The 25,734-nt window shown below is 38.7% G+C and overlaps 1 protein-coding gene across 1 annotated transcript in view; it reads right to left on the reverse strand.

The window, feature by feature from the left end:
• Positions 1 to 149: 149 nt before the first annotated feature.
• MICU2 (mitochondrial calcium uptake 2) overlaps positions 150 to 25,734 on the reverse strand; it is a 151,144-nt gene continuing 125,559 nt past the window's right edge. Inside the window, exons 7-12 of the mRNA XM_084305885.1 lie at positions 25,403 to 25,465; positions 15,460 to 15,557; positions 7,092 to 7,263; positions 6,698 to 6,806; positions 3,703 to 3,860; positions 150 to 3,388 (exon numbers count right to left, since the gene is read on the reverse strand). Of these exons, the coding sequence (XP_084162011.1) occupies positions 3,284 to 3,388; positions 3,703 to 3,860; positions 6,698 to 6,806; positions 7,092 to 7,263; positions 15,460 to 15,557; positions 25,403 to 25,465 (705 nt within the window). The 3' untranslated portion in view covers positions 150 to 3,283. The remainder of the gene's footprint in view (positions 3,389 to 3,702; positions 3,861 to 6,697; positions 6,807 to 7,091; positions 7,264 to 15,459; positions 15,558 to 25,402; positions 25,466 to 25,734) is intronic.

Genomic DNA, 25,734 nt, shown 5'->3' on the forward strand with positions numbered 1-25,734 from the left:
TTTGTTTTAACAATGAAGAATTAGTGGTCTTAATAGGAATTATCTTAAATTAAACTAACTGAAAGAAATGTAAAAAGTGTTGTTATGGCAATACAACTAAAATTCTGTAAATGACTTGTACTCACCCTTGTGTTTCTTTTTAAAAAATAGTTTAATCAATTTTTGAGACCTCCACAATATGTAATTATACATTTTTATTCCAAACAACACTCATAAGCAACAGCGGAGGTTTTTTTTTTTTTTTTAACATCTGATTTTATTTCATTTTTCTATATATTTCTGTTCAGAGGAAAGCTTAAAAAAAGTCATAATCGATACATTTAACTGACATATTGGCAGTAGGCATAAACATTTAAAGAAATGGTGTTGAGCAATGTTGACAGACAGCTTGCAAATACCATACAGTTACTACAAGGAACTAAAAATAAGTTAAAACTATGATGGAGTCCTTAAGAGACAAGATCAATCTGAACACTTATGTAAACAGCTCTTTGAGTCTAAGATATTTTATCTGAGAAATTAGTTTAAGACTGTTTTGCAAATCTTTTTAGTGAAGACAAACAGAAATAGACTACAAATTAAACACAGAGCCTGATTCTCCCAAGGACAAGTCTTCCCTGGCTTTCAGAGGAATTCCTTCCTGGCTGTACTTTCAGAGTAGAAAATGTTTCTTAACTGTATTTTAATTCCTAATCAATTATCCCATTTCTTATTTTACTATAGACACAAAGTTTATTTTAAAATAATCAGATCTGTTTTCTTTTCCCTCTGAACTTAACACCAGATCTTTTGCTAAGAAATAAAAGTTGAAATCCATTTTTAGTAACCTGCTGCCAAAAGCAGCTATCGCTGATTGCATGAACCCAGATACAAATGAGCAACGAGGCATTAAACTTCTAGATACACTAAAGCTAGATGGATTGATTTTTCCAACAGAAAACCAAACAGCTTGTAGGAAGCATGTCACTGATAAACAAAAGAAACCACAAAAGCAATAAAGAACATCATAAACCCATTAACAATTCGCAGAATAATATGCTAGAGAATAATCTGCATTCCAAACAAAAAAATATTTGCCAAAATATTAACAGCAACAAGTAAAAGGCAGCTTTGCATTAAAGCCAGAGCTGGAAAAAAGCCCACGTTGGATGAGCACGTAGCTTGTGTGACACATAAGTATCTTGCTTGATTGTGTCTTTTTTTACTTTATTTTTTATTTGGTGATGTGAAACTGGCTGTGGTACTTCCATGCCAGCCCCACGGCCCCACCTTTGCCCCTGGTTTCTCTCTCTTACTCATAGCTCCCATCACCAGAAGAGACAAGCAGCTTCCAACAGCACAAAGTGAAAACGGCTGCCTCACTTTGTGTTGCCCACAGAGCAGGTCCGTCAATTCGGTCTAAGGGGGAGAGGCAGAGGCTTTTATTGCATTTTATTTCATCTTGACGGTTTCCTGAGGGAAGCAACGGTATCCTTGGCAGTCACTGGTACCTGATTTTCTAGACAGGTCTCATGACACTTACAAAGGCATGCTCCTGTTCTGGAGGATGACTCGGGGTACGCATCCAGAGATCACACAAGTGGAAGCATTTTCTCTTTGACACAGTTTAAGTTAAAGCTCCAAGGTAAAGCTGCACAGGGAAGAGCAGCGGGCAGTCACACATTGCTGCTTTGCTTACTTCTTGGTCAACCTCTCTAGAAAAACTGCTGTGCTGAGGCTTGGGAGGACTCTTCCTTAGCACAAGCTTGCCTGGTGTCTACTGGCATACCAAAAGCATTATCTGTAATCTCAGTACTCCTTACGTGGGATCTTTATGGCTTCCTAATGCAATCTCTCTTGCCCCCCAGCTGAATGAGGGCTGTTCTGGTATCTATCTATCATGGAAGGTTCCCCTCTTCTCAAGGCTCCCCCCACCAAAACCCAAACAAATTACAACAAAACACCTCCTATCAAACTTATATACATTTCTGAGAATCACACAGCTAGTGTCATGCTTAAAAAGAGTGGATACTTCCTCATGGAGTGGTGAGATGGTTGTTTTTCTTGAGACATTTACTCAGTCCATCTTTTGAGCCCGTTATCACAAACCTGTCCTGAAAGGTCAACCTTTCACCTCACCCCAGCCGAGGCAAATCAGACAGCTGCAGGGGGCAAAGAGGAAGAACCTTGACAGCTTTGTAAGTCCATCTCCTACATGCACTGTCCAAACAGGAAGACTGATCTGGATCTGGGACTAGAGGCTCCTGAGGTTGGAAGAAAAACAGACATATCATGCACATCTGTGTATACAGAGATGCACACGATGTTACAGTTGAAAAACATTCATCTTTAATTAGTGAACATTAATTTTGATCTATTCCTTGTTTTACCATTTAAGATCTTATGACTAGCTTTGCATTTGGAGTAATGAACATTTTTATTTACCTTTTTGACTTATTTTTCCCCCAGCACTTGCTTATTACACCCTTGCGTTCCTGAGATACTGCAGCATTCCCTGTCACAACCTTTACTGAGACAAAGTAAATATTTATTACACATTTACCTTCTGCAATACAGTTAAAGCAAAACAGTTATGGGTCAAATTGTAGCTACCACTGTTTGTGACAGAACCAGGATTTTTGCTTCTCATTTATCCTATTAGTTGAAGAGGTCTGAGAGACTCAATGCACATTCATAGATCAATGTATAACTTTTAAAGCCTGTATCAGCAGTCTTGTATTTCCAGTTTAATGGTATCATCATGAAGGTAGACATCCACACAGGACCTGGCGGAACCATCCACCAGGAACTAGCACACAAGCAGTCCATGGTAATGAAAGCACAAGCCATACTAATTTTCCTTTTTGATTTAGGATTACTTGATTTGCATGGACTCTAGAAGTGGTTTCGCCTTTTGGACCTCTGTCCTTGCCAGGGAAAGAACTGCCGTGTTAGTGGCTGACTGAGATGGTGACCGCTCTTCCAGCAGGAGACAACAATGCTGTGATGTTCCTGCCAGTGGCCATTTAAAGTCCTGCGCATCCCATATGCTACAGTGCAGGGTCAGACTCCACAAGGGAGCAAACATTATTCCCTGGAGCAAGAGTGTAAGAGGTCAAACGTGATAACAGTTCTGTAAACCAAACTGATTGCACTAGAACAATATAAAATCATTGCATTAGAAATTGGGTTAAAGTTTAGCTATAGTAAAAAAGAGTATTTTTGATTCAACTATTATGTAAACAGGACAGACAAAAAAACACCCTAAGTAACAACATTTATAGCAAAAGAACAATGGACTCTTTTAAAAAGGACTTTTCCCAGTTTGCTTCCACAATTCCTTTGCTCCTTTAATGCTTTCTCTTTTCACACACTTCCAGTAACCTTGAATTCCTTGCTGTTGTGGTACCTGTTAATAAAGTTAGAGCACGTTTAGCATTTACACAAAAAAGACACTTATTCACAGACTGTGTAAATACATGTATAATATGTAAAGCAATGCTGCTGCTCCCATAGTTCACATGTATCATAACGAGTCTTGATGGCAGCAGTTCTCCCAGATTCATAACCAGTAAGGAGTCTTCAGCTTAAAATATAATTCCTTTCCATTAACTATCTTTACTTGTGTTTCTATAAAGTGTTAACAAGAAAGTTGTAACAATAATCTTTGGTATTCATAAACAAGTATGTAATGGGGAATAATAGATGATGTTGGCTTTTTACCCTCAAACCTCGATGAATTCGGTTCTTCAGGACTCCAAGAAACTCGCTGTGGCTGAGGCAGTCATCTCCATCCAGATCAAAAATCTTGAAGATGGTATCCAGAACGTTATCTGAGAGCTCCTGTCCTGTTGCCACCTTCACTGCCCTCTTGAACTCAGCTAGTAAAGACATAATATTACATCACAGGTGACTGAACTTGAAAAGACATTGCAAAGCACATAAATTGCAGGATTCTGCACAATTTACAATGTCTTCTGGATATTTTAACTGGAGAATTTGGGATGTGTGAATTAGTGGACTATATTAGGAAATCTCAGTTCATGCATTCTTGAGCTTACTTCGTCTTTTCTCAATCCTTAGTAACTGCATTATAAACTTTTGAGATGCAGTACTTGTCAAGTAGTTTCCTTTTCCTTTTCCTTTTCCTTTTCCTTTTCCTTTTCCTTTTCCTTTTCCTTTTCCTTTTCTTTTCCTTTTTCTTTTTCTTTTCTGTTTTTGTTTTCTATTTCATTTTCTTTGTTTTATTTCCTTTTATTATTATTTTTTTTAATTTCATTTTCTTTTTTCTTTTTCTTTTTTTTAAATTTTTCTTTCTTTTTTCTGGAAGTAGCTCAATGCTGAAAACTTACATACTTTTGGATGACACCTGTGTATATAGATAAGTGTTTTCCTCGCTACAGTCCCACAAAGAATACTATCACTTTATCTCAAACCAATTAATTACATAAGAAAACTCTTTTTTTCAGAGAACAGTACTTCACAATATACTCCACCTCAACCAACAATCCCCTCAGGAACTCTGTAGGAACACCCACCATCAAATACTTAACATATTCTTTACACCACATGACTTTATACACCTGTAACTCTATTACTATTTTTTTTTGAGAGTTACTAAGGCATAGGCTACCTTCACTTGAATTATAATAGAAGAGTTTTTGAGGACTGAGGGCAGAAAAAACTGTCATACCTCTCTGGAGACCTACTTTCCTCTTCATCTTTTTGGCCTCTCTTTACACTACATCAAGTATACTATAGTAATATCTAGTATTCCTACTTTTGGTCTTGTGGTATAAAGATTTGGAATTTTGACTCATGTAAAACAAGAAAATGTGTTGGGGTTGCCATAAAACAGACGATAGCAAGAGTGAAAGGTTATTGTTTATTACAGCAACCACAACCACACCTCATGAAGTGGATGCATTTTTTGAAGGCATCACAGATGTGGGAATTTCAAGGAGGAACTGGAGGTTACTTCAGTATAGTGGTATTGTAGATCATTACAGCAAATTTTCCCACTAAATGATAAATATAGTAATATTGTGGTTCTGCTTTCATAGATAAATGTTGTTTATAAATAATGGCACAAATATGATTAGTTCTGAAGCTTACTAGAGGAAAGACCACTTTTGACTCATCTCTCATCTTTACCTCTGAACAATTTCTCTGTTAATGCAGTTGATTCATTTACTTTTGGTTTAAATATAATTAAGTTGAAAATCTGTCTGTAAAAGGATATACCATGATTTAAAAAGAACATGAAATATGTTATGCTTACAGTAGAGTCTTAATTTTGTCTTTAAAAATGTATTAACTGTTTCAGCTCTTTATGCTAAATATAAATCAGGTGGCATTGCAATTTTTGAACAGAACTTGAAGAAAAGGAGATGGATCTTCTGAAATGTTGGAGCATTATAATCTTCAAACCAAGAAAGGTAATCTTATCAGAGAGAAAAGATGAGCTACAAACTTGGAAGAAAAAAATATCTAGAATAAATGGGAGGACCAAGGGACTGATATATTTAGATAAATATTCATATGTGTGTGAATAAACACATGCACACACACGCAAAATAAGAATTAGTAAGTAAGATTTAGGAAAGGATAAAACATGTATACGTGTAACATCCATGAGTTACCTCAGACACTGTTTTCCATCACAGTATGGCTCACTGCATAAAGAAATTCACAGTTGCCTGTAGGTTGGGAATCAGCTTTTACAGAGAAACATGGCCAGAGTGAACATCACCTATTGGCCTCATCATCCTTTGGCACTTAAAGATGTGATACTTAATACAGAAGTGAGCTGAACTCTCACTTTTGACAATTATCTCACTATTAATTCATCCTCTTTCTTCTCCGCTCTTTGTACATCTTGCCCAAATAAAATCTGTCTCCTTCCAGACAAGGAGACAAAACCAAACTGACAACCCAGAGAGAGAACGGCCATGAACACAGTTGGGAACAGGGGCACCTGAAGAAAGAAATGAAGCTGAGGGAGCTGAGGAGAACAGAAGTGCACAGGGGAATCTAGCTGCAGCCTTCAACTACCTAAAAGGGGTTATGGAGAAGTCAGAGCCATGCTCTTCTCCAGGGTGCATGGAGGTAAGGCACAGTCACTGTAAACTGCAGCAAGGGAAGACATCTTCATGACAGTTAAGCACTTGAACAGGCTGCCTAGAGAGGCTGTGGAAACCAAACCCTTCCTGAAGGCTGGATTAGCTAGTGATGAAAGTTACGACCTGTAAAACCCCCCAGTTTTTGCCTTTTTTGGCTTAAACAATCTTCGTGCTTCCCTCTTGAGAATACTTATTTTTCTTCCTGTCTTATCACATCACTCTCACCTTTTTCAAGTGAGCCAATCAAATATTTATTTCAACAGATGTTAATGTCTCATCAACTTTCCTCAGGAAGTTTTCACGTTACTATTTTCAAATAGCTTAAGAGAGCTGTCTTTCAAGTACAACAAGCAGGAAACAATCTCAGAATTGTAACAAAAAGCACATGTATTTGAATGAAAATCTTGTTGCATTGCTCCTAATTTCTATTATGTGGGAAAGAAGCAACTTCCCCAAATCTTTGTTTTAAAAAAACAGTTTACTACGTTGTTTGTTTTTCTTGTCTTGATTACACAGCACTACACAAGCACATGGAGAAGGCAGACAGTAGGCTGAAATAAATGAAGCATGGCAAGGTGAAGCTGAGTAGCACTTACCCCGTTTAACAGGACGATTGGCTACAGTAAACATCTGCATGGCAATAGAAAAGTCTTCCAGGTTGTTTGTAAACTTGCAAAAAGTCTTGAATTCTTCCAAACTGATATTCTAGAGAATCAAAGAATTCATTTGATATATATAGAATAATACATTCAACTCCCAGTAAATCTATTTCCTTAAATTTGGTGGGACCTATTATTTAGTTGTGATTACTTACTCAGTGCCAATATTCACATTTCTCAGTTGGTAAATTGTCATTGTTCTTATTTGCATAAAATTCAGAAGCTGTTATAATTCATTTGGAAACTAATTATATTTTCAGATACTCCTATTCAAATGAAAACCTGTACGTGCAAATGAGGAAGCAAAACAAAGGATAGTGTATGTACCAACCTCTCCTGCCTCAAATCTGTCCTTCACATTCTGCCAGTAAATTTCGTTGTTTTCCTCATCAGTGAAGTACAGCAACCACTCTGCAAAGTCCTCTTTTCTCATGACGTCCAAACCCTTGGAAAACTGTATGAATTCCATTTCTTGCACTTCTGTTTGCAGATTTTCCATGAACCTAAACGTGAACAAATTTTACCCAGCAGTTAATACCAGCATCATTGTATCACTACTACTACACTAAATGCATTAGACTAACTCCTGAGAGGAGGAGTAGACTAACTCCTAACCACAGATACTATCGACATCGTTGTTTAAATTACTTTTGGTTTGATTGCACCTGTCTGTGGGTGCAGATTTGCTCCCACTGCTGCATTTCAGTAACGACACCAGCAGGGTGCTCCCTAAGCCTGCATACAGAGACTTCTGCTGCTACAATAATGTACAGATAAAACAGTTTAGACATGAGAGAGAAATGTTTGAAAATGTGCAGATAATTAGATAAAATGATCGATGAGGCAGTATCATAAAGAATGAGTGAAAAAGGACATGGTAGCTAAAGGCCTGACACGGGATTTATGAAAATTCATATTAATGAGAGAGGAATGACAAGGTTGGAAAGTGCCTAGAAAGAAGAGGCCCCAGTAATCACAGAGGTGAAAGAGAAGAGGAAACTTGAAATCATCACTATGGGAAAAGATGACTAAAAGCCTCACAGACTGCAAAGCCTCAAACTGCAAAACGGGGTTTGGCAACTCAGTTCTGCACTCCTGAGAGAACGGATTAGTGAGGATTACAGATGGCATGTTGAGGGTTTGGAACAGCAGAGAAAATGATGTTGCAGGTATTTGGGAAGGTAGGAAGAGAGCTGTCTGAGAAAAGATGGTGTGAACGTTAGGGGTTTTAGGAACCACCCATTCTTCTAGGGAGAATAAGAAAAACCACACACGAAACGAGTAACAACATGCAGGTACAGAGCTGGAACTGTATAGCTTAGAGTTTCCCCAGTTTGCTCTGTGTGGCCATTATCATTTCTTCTGGCCTCATGTGAATTTTGAGAAGGAAAAAAACAATGGTGTGTGAGCCATTTAAAGATGGGGCTATGTACAAACAAATCTTTTTTTTTTTTTTTTTAGTGAACATAAAAGTTAAAAACACAACCATGCTTGCCAGAATCCTTTCATTACATCAAAAGAACTCTGCTTTATTGAGTTGCAAAAATTACTGACAGGGGGGAATGAAATACTTCTATATTGGGACAAAGCAATTAGTTGGAGAGGAGGACAGCCAAGGGTCTGTGTAGCAAAGAGCAGTAGAGGCTCATTTGCTCATCAGTTTGTATGGCCTCACTGGATTTGAATTCTTTTCCCTGAAATTAAGGCATTTTAGCCTGCACAGCTATCTTTAGTTCTTTAATGAGATCACTCGGACAATTAGTAGCTCGAAGCTCTGTGAAGTCTATAAGGGTTTAGCTGAGGACGGCTCCTCATAATCTCTCTCTTGTATTTTCTTCTCTGATAATTAGAGCTGCACATGCAAATAAAGGGCCAACAAGTGCTTCACTGCTCTGGACATGCAGGTAAGTGAAAGCCTGACACTGGAAGTGAATTTAAGATTCAGGCTGTTGTCTTACGAACCAGCAGGAGCTCACTTGCAGCTCGCAAACCTGAGCTGGCCCAGCGCAGGCTGGCAACAGCAGTCCTGTCCCACCACCTGGAGGAAGGTTGTAGGGCTGCTTGTAGGGCTCTGTGTGTGCCCTCAGTGTGCAGGATGGGCTGGTGGAGGAGTGACAGCGTGAGCAGCAGAAGGCTTTTTTTGGCTGGGGGAACTCAGAGCACCATGGCCTCAACAGCCTTTCAGAAACTGGCTGCTCTCTGCTTTGAAGACCCCGATCCTCAGACCACTTCTTTTAACCCCCTGTACCTGCTCGTGCTGACCAGGTAAGTGGGACAGGGGCCTCCCTGATGTGCAGGCAGGGCCTGCTGTAGAGAAGCCATGGAGTCGCTCCAACAGAGACTGACTTTGCTGCCTCCTGGGAGTGTCCACCAGAAGTGAGAGTGGATAGTATCTGGGACGTGTGGCTTCTGCTTGGCTGGAAGCCACTGCAGAGGCCATGCAGAACAATACCTGCATCTCTGACTGTTGCCTCCATACCATGTAACATCCAGTCTCGGGGAGGAGAAGCGGCTGAAATTGAGGTCACTTTCAGAAATATGGTGAAGATATGGATATAGGGAAACAAGATAATGTTCATTTTAGTGTTTTATTTTCTTGTCTTTTACTCTGTGAAACGTTGACAAAACTTGTGACAGGCATAAGGTCTATTCTTAAAAGTATAAGGTATTTACCTTGGGGAGCTAACTCTTGGTCACTAGCTGTTCTGGTCAGTTGCTGCAAGTGATGACCAACTATACATTCTTCCATCTTTCCTGAATATTGTATTTGCAGGTTCTACTTAAAGACAAAGCCCTCAGTGACCCACCCTCTGGCCATTCCCTGTCAAGGTAGGACAGCTGAAAGACCAAGTGTTCCTACACATCGAGGAGGGAGCTGGTGGCCCACGTAGCCACACACACTGGCAAGCTTGCTTCTGAACCCTCTTCTAGTCTGACAGAGAGTGAGGTACTGTATCTTCCTGTCTCACTGTGGGTTTTCCATTGCCTTTTCTCAGGCCTGGGTCCTTGCTCTCTCCGGTTGCTTCCAAGCAATGTTATTGCACACCAACTGTTGCACAACAGCCGTGCACCTTCCTGCACCACTCAGAGGGGAGCAGGAATTACTTCTTTAGGTACGAAAAAAATTAATGGGTATTTCATTTCAACTTGTAGGCTTGCTCCTGGCAAGCTGGAGTGGGAAGATTTCCTGCTGTACCAAATGCTACTCGGAGCAGCAGCTGAAATGTGTAATTTAAAATTTAAACGTGATCGCCTCCCATATTACAAAAATTAAAATACCGTGAATCATCACATCAGTATTCTAGGTCACTCTTATTCCCAGATGTGAGAGTTAAAAATCCTAATGAGTTTTTTAAAGAGAAAGTTATTAAAATTTATTAAAAATAACTTTCTGGTTAGGAAGTAAAACCTGATACTTATATGCCAAGACACCACTAGGGATACTTGCTTTTTTATCTTCTGAATCATGGTGTGGTGAGTTTCAGCTAGAAATTCCTTCAAAATTTCTTCAGATATTGGGAAGAACAAGCATATTGATGAAATTCTTGCTTTCCTAAAGTCAGTAGCTGTGTACTTTGAAGAAAGACAGAAAAGGATGCTGATCTTAGATGTGCTCTTCAACTCAAGAATAACTACACTGGAAATACTCTTACACTGCAGTAACTTGAAAATAAAAGCAAGTCCTGTTTCTAAATAATGAAAAGGTAAATCATAAATTTTTAAGATGAGGAAAAGGCTGGGAACAGACAGTACTTTCTTTATGACAGGCTGTTTTATCCACACTCTCTGAAACACCCACGTTGAAGGCCAATGGCCAAATTTGTTATCGTGTTGCAACAGCATCCAGAAACCTTATCAGCATTTAGCCCACATTCTGTAACGTGGATCTATAGAAAGAGGGAGTCTCTCAAGACTTTGGCAACTCAGCCTTAACAGAAGTGAAAATGTAATAAAAGTGGGGAGACCTCAAGAATGCAGCTATTCTCCCTCCAACCTGAGATGTTACAATGAAGTACTGGCTTCCTTATGGCACACAAAGTAGTGGAATGAAAAGCGTAAGGAAAGGTTAGGGAAAGTTTTCCTTCCTATACCTCTGAATCTGAGTTGAAAGTCTGTACAGAGCTTCAGTTCTCTAACACAGAACTGACCAGTGCTTGTGGCACTGCTTTGTAGGATTGAAACTTGACAACAAAGATAGAGGTGAGTACGCCACCCCAGCATCTGTACTCTGCTTTGGCTCCTCTTCAGACACTGGAGTCCTGTTGGAGACTTGATAACCCTCTCTGCAATAAAGGACTGCTACAAGCAGCTGCAAGGTTGCCTTTTTTGCAAATACACGTTTTCCAGAACAGAATATGGGAAATCTAATAAGGGCTTGACCATTAACCTTCACAGAATATTTAAATACACACTTGTAAATTCAGCTTTGCAAGAGGTAAGACAGTTAATCAATCTCACCATTTTCAGAGTTACAGGCAAGACACCCTTTGATTTAGTGTTCTCGGTGTTTCCAAATCAAACATAACAAAACTACTCACTTTCATTTAGAAGCACTGTGTAGAAGCTAATCAAGCAATTTGTTTGATAAGTATGTAGGAATGGAAGAAACAGATTCTTCTCAGCTTTATTACTAAATATTTTGGAAATGTTCAGATTCAGCTGTGATAGGAATATACAACCAGAAAGCCAGATTTTGTTCTAATCTCTTCCCCTTTCTCACTGTCTGATTCTAGTTGTATGACATGTAATCTCTACGTGGATTAGGGGCCTATAGCTATACATATACACATAGATACAAGCACAGGTACCGAGACAAATAAAGAGACAATGATAATTGTATTTTTTGTTAAAGCACTTCCAAATCCATAGATGAAAATCATTGGAATGTGCACACTATCACCACAGCAAAAGCTCCACTGGTTGATGATGCTACTTGCAAGATTCTGCCTCTATGCATTGGCACAAACAAATTCCAGCCCTAGCAGTGTGGTTCAGTCTAGATCATTCTGGTTTTTTAAATGAAGGGTTTCAAATGAAATGTACAAAGGAATTTCAAAGCACTGAAAGAAAGAGAAACAGGACAGGTGAGGGAAAGGCATGTTCTCTACATGGTTGTACAAACAGTGACTTTTGGGCTACAGAACAAAGTAAAGAAGAAACAATGATTAAAGAACATTTCTAGTGCAAAATTCTGTTATTTGATGAGCAACAAATCAGGTAAGAAAATGACATGAGGTGGATTTAAAACATTAATTTTCCTTATATGACTTTGATAATTATTTAACTGTACTGAAAAGCAGTTTTTCAAAAGCCACTCCAAAAAAAGAACCAAAAACCAAAAAACCTACCCCACCCCCAAGCCCTGATTAGAACAATTTTGAATAATCTTTCCATACTCTCTCCTCTTTTTCTTTTCTTCCTTAAAGGAGATTGTGAGAGATTTAAGCTTGCTTGGGGACAGATTACAGGAAAAAATCATAGCAGTCATAAACTATTTAGGGAGTGAATTACTGTCTCCTCTTTTATTTGGGATTAGACATACTTAAATAAGATGAGTAGGGGACTTTTTCAGAAAAAAAAAAGAACAAAAACAAAACACAGTGGCTGTCAAGAAGAAATACTTGCTAGACCTAGAAAAAGTAAATAATTTTCTTCTCAAAATAAAAAACAATACATACAATATAGCTGGAATTTAAAGGACAAGTGAAACATTTTTGAAAGGAAAAGATTGAAAATTATTTCTGTCTCAAAACCCCACTATGACTGTGCTCTGTACAATAGCGAGAAAAGAGCTTGACTGGTATCACAAAGTATGTAAGCAAAGATTACTTTTTTACTTCCGCGCTCATAGCAGCCCAAGAAAAGTTGAAAAATGATCTGATATTATTTCATGGTCTCATTATGTCCAGTATAAAAGGAGTTTGAGGACTGTCCTTGTGTGTATCCCCTAACTATGATTTCCAAAGAATCATGTACCAGCTGGATGTAGAAGGCATTGTAGATGAGATGTAGAAGGCATTGTTAACCATTTTCTCCCTCTATAATCAATGTGCCTCCTGTATTTGGGGCTTTGACATGGAAGGCACAAGAGCTGGCTTGCTTCACTGCCTGAAGATGCAGACAGTTTCCATTTTCTTTGTGCCATTTGAGTACAAAGAAAGGAGAACAAGGCAAATTAACTACACTGATATATTGGCTGTCGCTGTCCAACATTTTTTAAATGTTTGAACTGTGGGCTGAAAGGGTTGGACATCTTGGTGAAAGTGTAGATACAGATGGTTGCACACTTACAAAAGGATTTATTTTTTAAGTCAGCCAAACTGAATAGAGAGCGTGAGGAATATACACGTAAGTAATGAGGTGAGAACACTACTCTCAGCTTTCTGAATTCCTGTGTAAGTACAGTGAAATTTTACAAAGAGAGCATTCCTGCTTTTTTTTTTTTTGCTTTTTATTTCCACCCAAGTTTCAAACCTGTGTGACTCTACAGCTCTGCAATGTCTGTGTATTTAACTAATGTGACAAGTTTTAGTGTGTCCTAATCAAATCTAATCACCCCTACTTTCTACTAGGTACTGCACTGATCAATGGAAAAGCTTTCTAGGCAAGAACTTGGAAAATGATAAAAGCATTTACCATCGTTATTTTCTGCTTTTGACAATGATCTATGTCTGTACAGCTCATCAGTCATCTCTTGTAAAAACAGTGTGGCACTTTGATCAAACAGCCAACAATAGCTTCCCGCGTAAGGTAAAATGTTATGAGAGGCCATCAGATAGAAATCACTTTTTCTCTGAACAATAGGAACCTAGAAAAGATGTGCTTGATTTACTTGCAAATAAAATCATGTGAAAAGTGATATCTTCACACAGGTTAAAAAGACACTGATCCTTTTATTCACCTTTCTGTGTGTTAAACAAACTTCACTGTCATGTTGCAACTGAGATGGAGTGTCTATGCAGTGATAAAGAGGCACATTCCAACTCTATGAAAAAATAACTGCCACTGTTGAAAAATTACCTGCATTAAACCTTACACTTATCCCACAGATTTTAAGAGCAAGATGTGGGAGTTTGATTTTGATTACAGGCCTCTATCTGTGTGGTAGGCAAAGGTCTTTAACCTACACGTTCTGAATGTACTAGGTACATAGTTTTATCAATGTAATGCCTCAGTGGGTCAGTGTAGGATTTTATCTAAAACCTGAGGCATTTCAGTTTACACTGTATATGCAAACACAACCTTTTACTGGTGCTCTCATCCTTTTGTTTCATTGAGAGGCTCTATGGTATTTATAGAGAAGGGAGCTGTAGGCATCTTGAACTTATTTTACTAAGATTCCTATTGAGTTGAGGCCTTCAAAAGAGAAAGGCTATTTATTTAAAGGCTGGTATGTGCCTGAGCCAGTGGAGTGGAACACTCTTTAGAGTTAGGAAAATTGTCACTCTTCCTTTTTCGCTCCGGTTTTCCCCAAACATTTATTGATTGCAAGAATATCATTTTTAGGAGGGATGATAAGGATTCCCCTGATTTTGAACAAAAATTCAAATCAACATTTATCACAGTTTATGTTCACAGTCTGTAAATGTCCAATTATTTTTGCAGAAAAAATAATACTAATGTAGATAATGTTCGCTTGATGTTTTGTTCAAGATGTGTGTCCAGATTCACAGAGGTATTTAGTCATTTAACTTGTATTTATCTCAAAGTGTGTATTTGGATTCTGGGCCCAAGTTCACATAGCAAGATGTGTCTTGAATTCATATTAAAAATAGCAATTGATCTCCCAAGTAACAAAGAGTTTTCACCAGTTGAGTTGTGATGCTGTGTAAGTGGTGGTCATCATTACTGATCAAAATAAACACTGGAAGAAGGACCTCCTTCAATTATAACGCTAACAGCTGATACCCAGAGGCATTTTCTAGTTGGAACCAACTACAGCAGAACTTTGTTCTCTGATGCAGACAAGTATTACAGCGTCTTTCTGACATGTGCATGGTGCATGAACTGTATGATTTCCTACTCCAGTCTTAAAACTTTCTCTGCAAAGCTTACAGTGAAATAGACTTGCATACAATGCTCCTTCCAGCACTAATGGACACTTGATATGCCACTGAAGTTTCAATCTGATGTTCTGTTTACCATCTGCCTTAATTCTGAGCTCTGATGTGTCACAAAGTACCTATCTGCATTATCCCCTTGCAAAAGTAGTTCAAAGGATGAGAAAAAAAGCGAAAGTTTCAACAAAAGTTGGAATTTGAAGCAAGCAGATAAATTGCCTGTATCGTTCCATGACAGCTGTAATGGGGTGGGGAACATCTCAACTCCGTAAAGTGTAATTGATTAGCAGACACTTTTTTGGTGATGTGATCAAAAAGAAGTAAAATACAGATGAATCATACTGTCTTACACTATGCCATTGCAGAGCTGCCTAGAATGGTAGTCTCAACCCGAATGGCCTCCAGCCCCACTGCTGCTTTTGAGTACATCATGGTATTCAATTTCTCCTGCAGAGAGTTGATTCAAGGAGCTAAACCAGAAATTCAATCATGCAAAATCACGAATAGTCTCCTGATTGATTACCCGCTTAACTTTCTGATCCAGCTCAGTGTGGGGTCAGATTAATGCCGGTGTTGGTGCAAAGTAAAGGGGTAGGAACAGGACTGGTTGCTGTTAGGTTGGCCTAGTTGAAAAAATACCTGAAAAACTCAGAATAGCGAAGTTTTTCCTTTCCTTCTTTTCCAAAGAAATGTACCAACAAGATGGTATTAACATCACAGCTTTCCAGTTCTGCTCCCTATAAAATAACAAAAAAAAAGTATGATTATTGCTATCTATTCACAATGAATCTGGAAATATTTATTTGAACTAGAATTTCACAAGAGATGCTTGTAATTGAATTACTGTTCCCAAAGCTATCACACAAGAATCTCAAAGCTGAATAATTCTTTAACATTAATTGGTAACACTGTGTATATGCACTACTTCTAAATATTCTGTATGAAAGCTGAGTACAATTTACAACCACCTTTGGTGTATTTTATTATTAGAACTGAGAATGTTGCTAGTTAAATCTTTAAAAGGCCTTATGCTTAGGTGAATAGGGGCTTTAAATAAAGTTAACATCTCTGTAAAAAAAGTTTTTAGGCATTTCTAATTTGTTACAGTCATCTAAAAACTATAAATAAAACTAGAAAAATACAAACTTTCACAGTATTCTATTATTATATGGTCTTAGAAGGCTTCTTGCCAATCTTCAGTGTTCTTCATTTTTTCTACATTTTCTAAATGTGATGAAGAGATTTCTGCAGAAAAAGGATGCACATTTTTTCAACTCAACAGCATCTTTAACAAGCCTAAAACCACACATAATGCTGGATTTCTGCTCTATTCTTCTTTCAGCACTAGCATACTGGCATTTCTTTGAACGCAACAAAACACTAAGCAACATGAAGAGAGATTTTTTTTTTAAGTCCAGAGGGATTTCAACAAACTATTCTTATGACATCTAAATAGCCTCTGTGTCTTTTATCTGGTTGAAGAGGTAAGATGAAAGACAAGAGTCTATTCATAAGATTTAATACTAATGGTTATTTAGCTTTCAGCATCATCAATAACAAGTCCCATTAGCCCACTGCGTGTTTCATGCTTACTGCATATGTGACACAGTTATTTTATAGTTAAGAGGTAACATTCCTCATTTCGACTGCAAGCCACAATTCACTAAATGTCAGTGATACAAACTAAGTGTGAGGGAACACAGAAAAAAAACTTTTCAAGCCATATGCAAACTGCACTTACTGAACTTTATCATTTAACTGCAGGCAAAGAATACTTCAGTATCCATAAGGTCCATCCTTCTAAACTTTAATCACTTCAGATTACTGATCAGAAGACTGAAGCATAAATGTTCATATAGGCTCTCTTGAAAGTCAAAAGTCAACCTTTTGTGTATGCTTGTTTGCATGTCAAACCCTAACTATTAATGACAATGTAAAGTTTTCTAAGAAGAATCAGAGAAGAATCAATGTATTTCTCACTGCAGGGAGACTCTAATCTGCTTTTTGTGCGTTTTTCTTATTTGTACAAAGAACACTTGAAAAATGCAAGGAATACATTTGCTGATGTAATTTTAAAAACTAAACTATCACATAATTTAATGCTTCCAATTTAATGACTCCATATTAAAATCAGTGTTGTGTTTTAAATGAGCTGAAAAACAATGTTTAAAATAACATTTTAAAAAGTAAAACTTGAACAGAAAAAGATTTTTCTTCTATTTGGCCTTTCTAGATACAAACTAGAAGAAGACATACAAACAATAGCTATCTCATCTTATCTAAGATGACAAAGCCTATCCCTGGATTTATAACAAATATGCACCTACTTGTTGGCTACCCTCTTTATCAGTTTAAATTCCAAAGTGGAATTGGCAGATGTCCAAACACTCTGTTAGTGAGAGCTCAATGTATTTTAAAACCAGAAACCAGTACATTTCTTTAAAACAGAATATGCAATACGAGACCAGAGAGGCTACAGCTTAAGGGTAAAATTTCAAAAAATTGCTTTTACTAGAGTTAATGCTATTAAATTAAAGTACATGTTAGTACATAATTCCTTTTTGTCCACAGAATCATTAGGAGCTTTTGCTACTGAAATCTATAAATTAGTACGAACATGACAAATCTTTGTTAGAAGATAATGAGAGCTCTATTAATATTTCCAACACCTCACCCTCCTGAGCTTAGGTAGAACAACAACTTACATTTGGAATGTCTCTTGGCAATCAGAATGAGATGATAACCTAATCTTGCAGCTGTAAAAAGGATCAGACTTTCAGTAGCTTTCGGTCATAGAACCACTATCTAAACTGAGTGAAAGTTTGTATTCTGCTGTGTCTGGTGGCTTCAGCCCTTAGAAGGTGCACTACAGCAACTTCTGGGGCTGTGTGCTTTACAGAAAGCTGAGGCACAGAGAGGAGAAGGGATGGTGGTGTTCTGACTCGCATCTTGATGCGAGCATGGAATGGGGCAGGGACATGTGTCTCAACTGGGGAGTTCGGACATGTTCCTGGGTCCACTGATTCAGACAGAGAATCCTGAAGACCAAGCTCTGGTGCCACTCAAGTCTTTATTTTCTAATGAACACACATGTACATATTACAAACATGAGCCTATGTCCTTAGAGTAATTTTAACACAAGGTGTTAAAAGTACCACTAAATGATGAATTATGCAACTATTCCTTGTTAAATGAAATCAGACAACATGATCAGATATTTCCTTTTAATGTTACATAGACTGTTAACATAGAAACCTGATGCTGCAAACACTGAGTCATGGGAACAGACCTACCTAATCCTGTACCTCCCCACTGAGCTTTTGACATTTAGGACCTGATACTGCAGCAAGCAGCAACAAGTGCCACTGAGAAATGTATCACATAGTGAGACAGGATTTTCATAATAATGTACCTAACTGATTTTCAAAACTCATCTGAAATGTTAATAGACTTACTGTCTTTGGATTCTCACTACCCTTCATCGCAGAATTTGCTTGAGGCATGACTGGAAAGTATTCATCATGATTAAAATCTATAATATGTTCCTTGTTCTCTTACTTGCTTCCTGGGAGATGGCATTTTCTTTACAATATATTGCTTTAATAGAAAATGTAAAATAATACATAGTTTTTATTTTTTTTCTTTTGGTTAAGATAGATGGATAGATGGTGAGTAGATGTATGAAGAATGGAGGTAGTACTGAAAGTAGGGTCAAGGAGAACAATACATTAATTTCTATCTGCTAGGGATGACACAGATCTTTCTGAGGTTAAGACTAAATCCTTGCAATTTTTTTTGAGAGTGCATTTCTCTGAAATGTTACTTGTTTTTCATCTGCCAGGTCAGTTAATTCTTCATGGCAGGCTTCTATCCCTGGAGGTCATCTAGTCTTCATTCTAGGCAGCTTCCCCTCAAACATGACTCAAGACCATCAAGGTTTTTGTCATTCTGAGAGTCTACAAACTGTTGGGATATATATCCTGCAACTCTACAGTTATAAGAACTATAACTCAGTTGTGGGAAGTAGTTTTTAAAGATGCATCCATTATGATTAATCCTACCATGTTCAGCCAGCCAGAAAAGTTGTAAACAGGCAAGCTAGTGAGACTGGGAGATCCAGATCTCCAAAAGCAGCCGTTTTTTTGGCAAAGCCCAGCCAGCCCAGCCAGGGCTCCAGAGTGAACAACATGTAATTTTAGAATGAATCAGCTTTAATCATGTAAATCCGTATTAAAGTTATGAATGTTTTGCAAGGCACTTTCTCACTGGGTAGGATTCGAGAAACACCAGGTCTGGTACAGACAGGCTAAGCTGTGCATTTTTTTTTCCTACTCAAGGTATAACAGACAGTATCTGATAAGAAATCCCAAGGAGCATTTTGTAAACAACAAACAATTTATATATAGCATTTGACAAGATTGAGCACTCCTACTGCCTGGGTGTTAGCTGCTCTTTAATGACAGATGATGCTATGGAGTGGCTATGCTGTACCATAATGGCTTGACCTAGGAGGAAAATGTAACTTTATGAGTGTCCCAGAATCATAGAATGGCTTGGGTTGGTAGGGACCTTAAAGATCATCTAACTTCAACCCCCCCTGCCATAGGCAGGGACACTTCCCACTAGATCAGGTTGGCCAAGGCCCCATCCAGCCTGGCCTTCAATACTTCCAGGGATGGGGCATCCACAGCTTCTCTGGGCAACCTGTTCCAGTGTCTCACTAACCTCACAGTGAAGAATTTCTACCTAATGTCTAATCTAAATATCCTCTTTTAGTTTAAGACTATCCCCCTTTGTCCTATTCTTTATCTACTCAAGTAAAGGGTCTCTCTCCAACGTTTTTATAAGACCCCTTTAAGTATTGAAAGGCCACAACAAGGTCTCCCAGAAGCCTTCTCTTTTCCAGACTTAACGTTCCCAGCTCTCTCAGCCTTTCTTCACAGGAGAGGTGCTCCAGCCCCCTGACCATCTTTGCAGCCCTCCTCTGGAGCCACTCCAACAGCCCCACACCCTTCTGGTGCTGGGGGCCCCAGCCCTGGACGCAGCACTCCAGGTGGGGCCTCACCAGGGCAGAGCAGAGGGGCACAATCCCCTCCCTCCACCTGCTGCCCACCCCTCTGTTGGTGCAGCCCAGGACGCAGTTGGCCTCTGGGCTGCAGGCACGCACTGCTGGCTTTTGTTGAGCTGTTCATCCACCAGATCCCCCAGGTTATTCTCTGCAGGGCTGCTCCCAATGAGTTCTTCTCCCAGTCTGTGCTCCTGTCTGGGATTGCCCTGGCCCAGGTGCAGCACCTTGCACTTGGGACTTGCTGAACCTCATTAGGTTCACGTGGACCTACTTCTCCAGCCTGTCCAGGTCCCTTTGGATGGCCTCTCTTCCTTCTTTGGTACCAACCACACCACTCAGCTTGGTGTCATCTGAAAACTTGCTGAGGGTGCACTCAATCCCATCGTCTCCGTCATTGATGAAGACATTGAAAAGTGCCAGTCCCAAGACAGACCCCTGAGGAACACCACTTGTCACTGGTTCTCTGCTTGCAGCACCCCACCCCAAGGCCTGCCTCTGTTCCTGAGGAAGTATGGAATAAAAAAGCTTTCCAGCTGGAGAGGATAAAGCTAATCTGGGAGCAGACACTGTGGGGACACTTTGTGACAAAAGTAGGAGTAGGTTCCAACTCAAGTTGTTGCCAGCAGGGTGAGAGGGACCCAACCTTGCTGAATCAGGCCTGACAGGTGCAGTGGTGGCAGTGGGGGGAAGCAGCTTTGGTGTAAATTCCTCGCAGGAATTCAGGCCCTGCCTCCCTGTCATACCACGCTTTAAAAATATTAATTTCCATAAAAAGTAGAGAATTCATAATGAGGACCCCCCTCAGGAGGTATTAAGATCTGTGAAGCACGCTCTTTTGATTAATGTTAATTTGGCCTCTGAGGCAAAGCACGTGCGCTCCCAGCACGCCTGAAGCTCCCTGCTGTCTGTGCTGAAACAGATCCAGAGCTTGTCACCAACATCCCCACCCCGCTGTCCCAACCAGGTGTTCCACATTCGGGCCCCAAGTGCCAGTTGTCACAAAATGCCAACTAATCCTAATTACATGCAGCTTTTCCAGTTTGTTCCAATTAATTTTATAAGCAAATGCACTATGTAGTCATAAGAGCAGAGCAACCTTATTACCAAATTCTTACAACTTCTGATTCTAGGACTGCAGCTCTTATAGCTGTGAGGCCAGAGCCTGTGTCCTCCCTGGCTTGTGAGGAGCCCACATTGCTATCTAGCATCTCAAGCTCTGTAATTGAAAGGGCTTCAGATGAGGTTACACAGCAGAGACTAAAGGAGAAATGGAAAGCAGTGCTGCTGTGACCACAGCAGACTTCCAGATGAATTCCTCGTGGGAGAGACTTTCACTGTCCAGTCCCATGGTAATGTACTTGCACAACAGGTGTCTAGAAAGATGGCAGAAAGGATGTTTATTCATCTCTCTTGAGGCTATACTGTCATCAAATCATGTGGAAAAATAAAATAATTTCCTTGCCCGTGAGCAACCCAGCAGCTTTTTAATAGCTGAGTATTTTGATGCTGTACTGCTTGGATCTTTATGGGATTTACCTTCCTGGACAAGTTCCTTTAAAACATGCAGGATCAGAGCAACAATCCTCATTTTAATGTATCCAGAAGCTGTTCAACAGAATTCGGTGTTAATTGGCTGATACAAAACATGCACGTGTATGTTGGAGAAGGCAGTCCAAGAAGAAATGTGCATTGCAAAGAAATGAAAGGTGGCAAGATTTATGATGCACTCTTTTGGGAGGGACAATAATTTTAGTCTTGGGCCACATCCTTGGAAAATTTCATGTGCTGCACAGATATGTGGTACCCCTGTTACAGAGTATTACTGCACTAGAAGACCATGGCTGTTAATCACCTTCTTCCTCCCTTTGGTTTAGTCAATCTTTAGTTATTCTGAGCCCAGGGCTTTGCAGACTTTGAAGCTATGGACAGAAAACTTTAAATTAATTAGAAATTCTAAGGAGTGGATGGACAAGTTATGATGGCCCATTCAGTCTCTGGGGCTGAGGAGATGCATTGCAATGTTGCAATGCCTGAAGGTCAGAAATGGTGATAAATGTGTGAACGACTAATGTCATTCAGCTCTCTTAGGACTAAAAAAAAAGGGGGAAAAAAAAAGAGAAGTAGACAGGCTAAAACAAGTGATACACAATATATAGGAAAATATCCATTTGTGGGTCTAAAATCATACCATTTAAAAGAGATTAATAGCTGTGTCCCTAAGTACTAGTTAAATGTTTAAAAAAATGTATGGAAATGAGATACTTTGTATAAAAATGTGTTCACTCTGGAATTCAGAAGCATGCATTTAATCATTTGGGAATTCAACAATGCAGGTAATTCAATTTTAAGAACTATAGAAGACTCTGTATTGCCATTCCTTTTCTAACAATAGCTAAAATTAATTTCTAAGTTTAGCCACTACACAAAGCATATTAAATTAGAGGTATTGAAACTGCTTGATAACTCATTAATCTAAATTGAAGGGCCCAAGAGCACAGTCCCTCTTCCAGACCACTGGGCTGTATAGCAGATATCTGCAAACATTAGCACTGTTTTCCCTACCAGAATGTTAACGCACGTAACACAATTAGAACTTAGTTTTTAAGGAACTCTGGGCACCAACACAAAGAAGCAACTAGTGCCTTTAACTGTACAACATGTTTTTCAAAATATACCAAACTCTTCTAGCTCATGTGCTTCCCTATAACACTCTGCAATATTCCTCTCCCATTTCAAGAAGCAAGGTCAGATGCTCAGCTGGATGTCTTACATGAAAGAGAATGGTTGCGCTAAGAAGTGAGATGCAGCAGTGCCTTTGGCCTATGGGGAAGATGGGCCAGGTAAGACAGTCACTGCCCCTGTTGACTTCTCCAGTCTACTGATCACCAGACTGATGGTTCTGTAAGTGTACCAGCATCTTTCCTTCACCACGTGCATGCCTATGCTACGAACAAATCAGTTTGCATGCCCTGCAAAAGTCAACAAGCAGATTCTTGAACAACTGGATTGGCTAAGGCTGGGCAGATTTTTTTTCTTCCAGCATTGATTTTAACATTGGAAAAAGTAAATCCTTCAACTGAAATGTGCTTATTTAGATAACCAAGTCCACTGCAATTCCAGTCAAGGGCCATTCATAACTGGTAAAATTCTGAATTTTAGAGTTGTATTCAAATTCTCAGTAAAGGAAACAGAGATGCAAGGACCTAAGAGCACAGCTGCTTTTTCTTTTCCTAACACACTATGAGTATCGAGTGGTATCTCTAAACAGTAAATGACTGACTGGGACCTTTGCCTACATGGTGGACAGAGAAAATACCTGATATGTATATCTGGTGGTTAAATGAAGTTGTAGACCACAATTTAAATCTGATTTTCATAAATCAGTAACATTTTTTTTCCATCTGGTATCAGATCCTGGAATTGATTTCAAATAGTAGCAAACCTGTACGCAAATTGTGAAAGTATGGAAATAAAGAATTATCTGAAACACCAAACTTCTGTTGAAATATCCTGGCTTTCAAAAAACACTGACAATTTAAAATACATGTTTTTATGCTTTACCTGCTTTGCTTGAAAGTAATACTGACTGCCATAATTCTCAGAAATAAAGGGTAAATATGTATAATCACAGAATCCTTCCAGTTGGAGAAGACCTCTAAGATAAGCTAGATCAACCTTTAACCTAGTACTAAAGTTCATCACTAAATCATGCTACTAAGTTCTAAATCTACATGTTTCTTGAAAAATTCCAGGAATGGTGACTCAACCACTTCCCCGGGCAATGCTGCACAACCCTTTTAGTAAATAAATTTCTGCTAGTATAGTCACATTCACTGCTTATAAGCACATTATGTTATGAGAGACAAAAGACAGGATAGAAAAATCAAAAGAAAAATTGTAACAGAATAGTTAGTCAAGATAGCTGTACTATGCAAATATATTTAATCCATCTTTTGAATAGGCTAAAAGTCCACTTACAATTTGCTAAGAAACATACATTCAATGGATGTTTTTCAATGGATAATTCTTAAAATAAAATTTGAAGCATGACTAAATAGACAGTCAGGCTCAGGTATTTAATTAGCCCCCACTAAGCTCACGTGTTTATAGCTAAGTCTGTCCAACAGTATCAAAGTTTCTCTAGACGTTTTATACTATAGCTGTGCATTCATGCAGAATAAAGATCCTTCACTGTCATGGCAGTTAAATCTCAATTGAAATTGGCTTTGAGAAGTAGACAACCCTATTAAAGCTAGCTATTTTAACCTTGTGACTGATGAAATGATTCAAAAAAGAAGGTTGATACTCATTTAAATAATTTTCAGCTGAACTCTGCATGCATATTGACCAATACCTTCATGGAACAGAAACAATTTTTGTTTATGCCTAGTAAATATTAAAGGTGTTACCAATACTGTCACTTCCATTTTTCCCTGGATTGGTGAAAAAGTAAACACAAGCCAGACCTACTCTCTGTAAAAAAATGCTGACGCATGACAGGTTTGTAAAGCAGATCCCTGTATGATTTTCTTATCAAATGCTTCCAACATTAGCCATTGCTGCCCTATTCCCAACTATCCATTTTCAGTTTAAGACAGAAAGCAAGTCTGTGGAGAGAAAAACACTTCATCTACGCCATCCAATTTAAGCAAGAAGTAGTGCTGCTGATGCAAGCAGCACCTTATAGCAATAGATGCAGATAATCCATCTCTACTCTCCCTCTCCTTTGCCCCAGTTCATCAACTTATCCTGAAGTGTTTTCAGAATGCTGTGAACTTCCCCCTCTGTTTTCAGTCTCATTCAATCTCATCCAGGTAACAGAATATGTCTCTGTGCTGAACAGAGACTGAAGAAAAGATGGCAGCTGGCAAAGACTCCACTCAGGAAAAAAGGTAGGTTATACTGTCAGGATTAAGGGAAAAACAGACAGAATTGATCAGGAATTTACCTGCTCTTTTGACTAACGATACATATTTGCTATGTCCGAATGGTCTGAAATCCAGTGAAACTTCTAACCTGGCTGGAACACTGCATTCTAAAATTGGTTCTTCTTCTGGTCTGGATTTAAGCCATTTTTTTTTGGAAGTGGACCTATCTAAAGTGATCCTTGCCTTTGTCATCTTAATGAGACCAACTACATTTCAAACCAACTCAAATCAAGGTGATATTACTGCATTAGCAGCATTTAGGTAAGTTTAAGGCATCAATTTTTATTTGCAAAGTCATCTTTTCCTACGTGGCAATTCAGAGGTTTTTCTGTCTTTTTCTGAAGTGTGGAAGAGTTACTTTGAAACCAAATAGTGGAGTGACTACACAGCAGTAAAACATATTAATTGCATACATTTCAACAGGACATTCAGAAATGAAAATCATTTTGCTTTCCCAGTTAGAAAGTAAAGTTGACTAATCATGAACTTATATGTAATTAAAACAATAACACTTACCTAAAAATAAAAAAGTTCACAGGGAATATGACAATAGCTTTGTAAAGAAAAATGTGTCTCTATTTCATACCTGAAATACTGTTTCATCTCCAGCTGTTTTTAAATCATCTTCCTTCCCAATGATTCTCTGCAGCTGTATTCGTTTAGACATTACAAAACACAGGAAAATTACACATTAGATCTTACAAGAGCTTTCTTTTTTTTCAGAAACTTCTATTAATTTCACCATTTATTAATTATAAACTCAGTAACGCTTTTGCAAGGTTCTTTGGTCATGACAAGGTATTTGCATACTTAAGGATATTTTGCTATACAAACACACTTTTTCCCAGGAAAGTCTGATCTATTGTGGTTAAAATAGCCAAGCAGCACATCTGAATCTCTCTCTTGCAACCCAACAAT

Source organism: Netta rufina (assembly GCF_964035555.1).
Source record: "Netta rufina genome assembly, chromosome: 1".
Taxonomy (NCBI): Eukaryota; Metazoa; Chordata; class Aves; order Anseriformes; family Anatidae; genus Netta; species Netta rufina.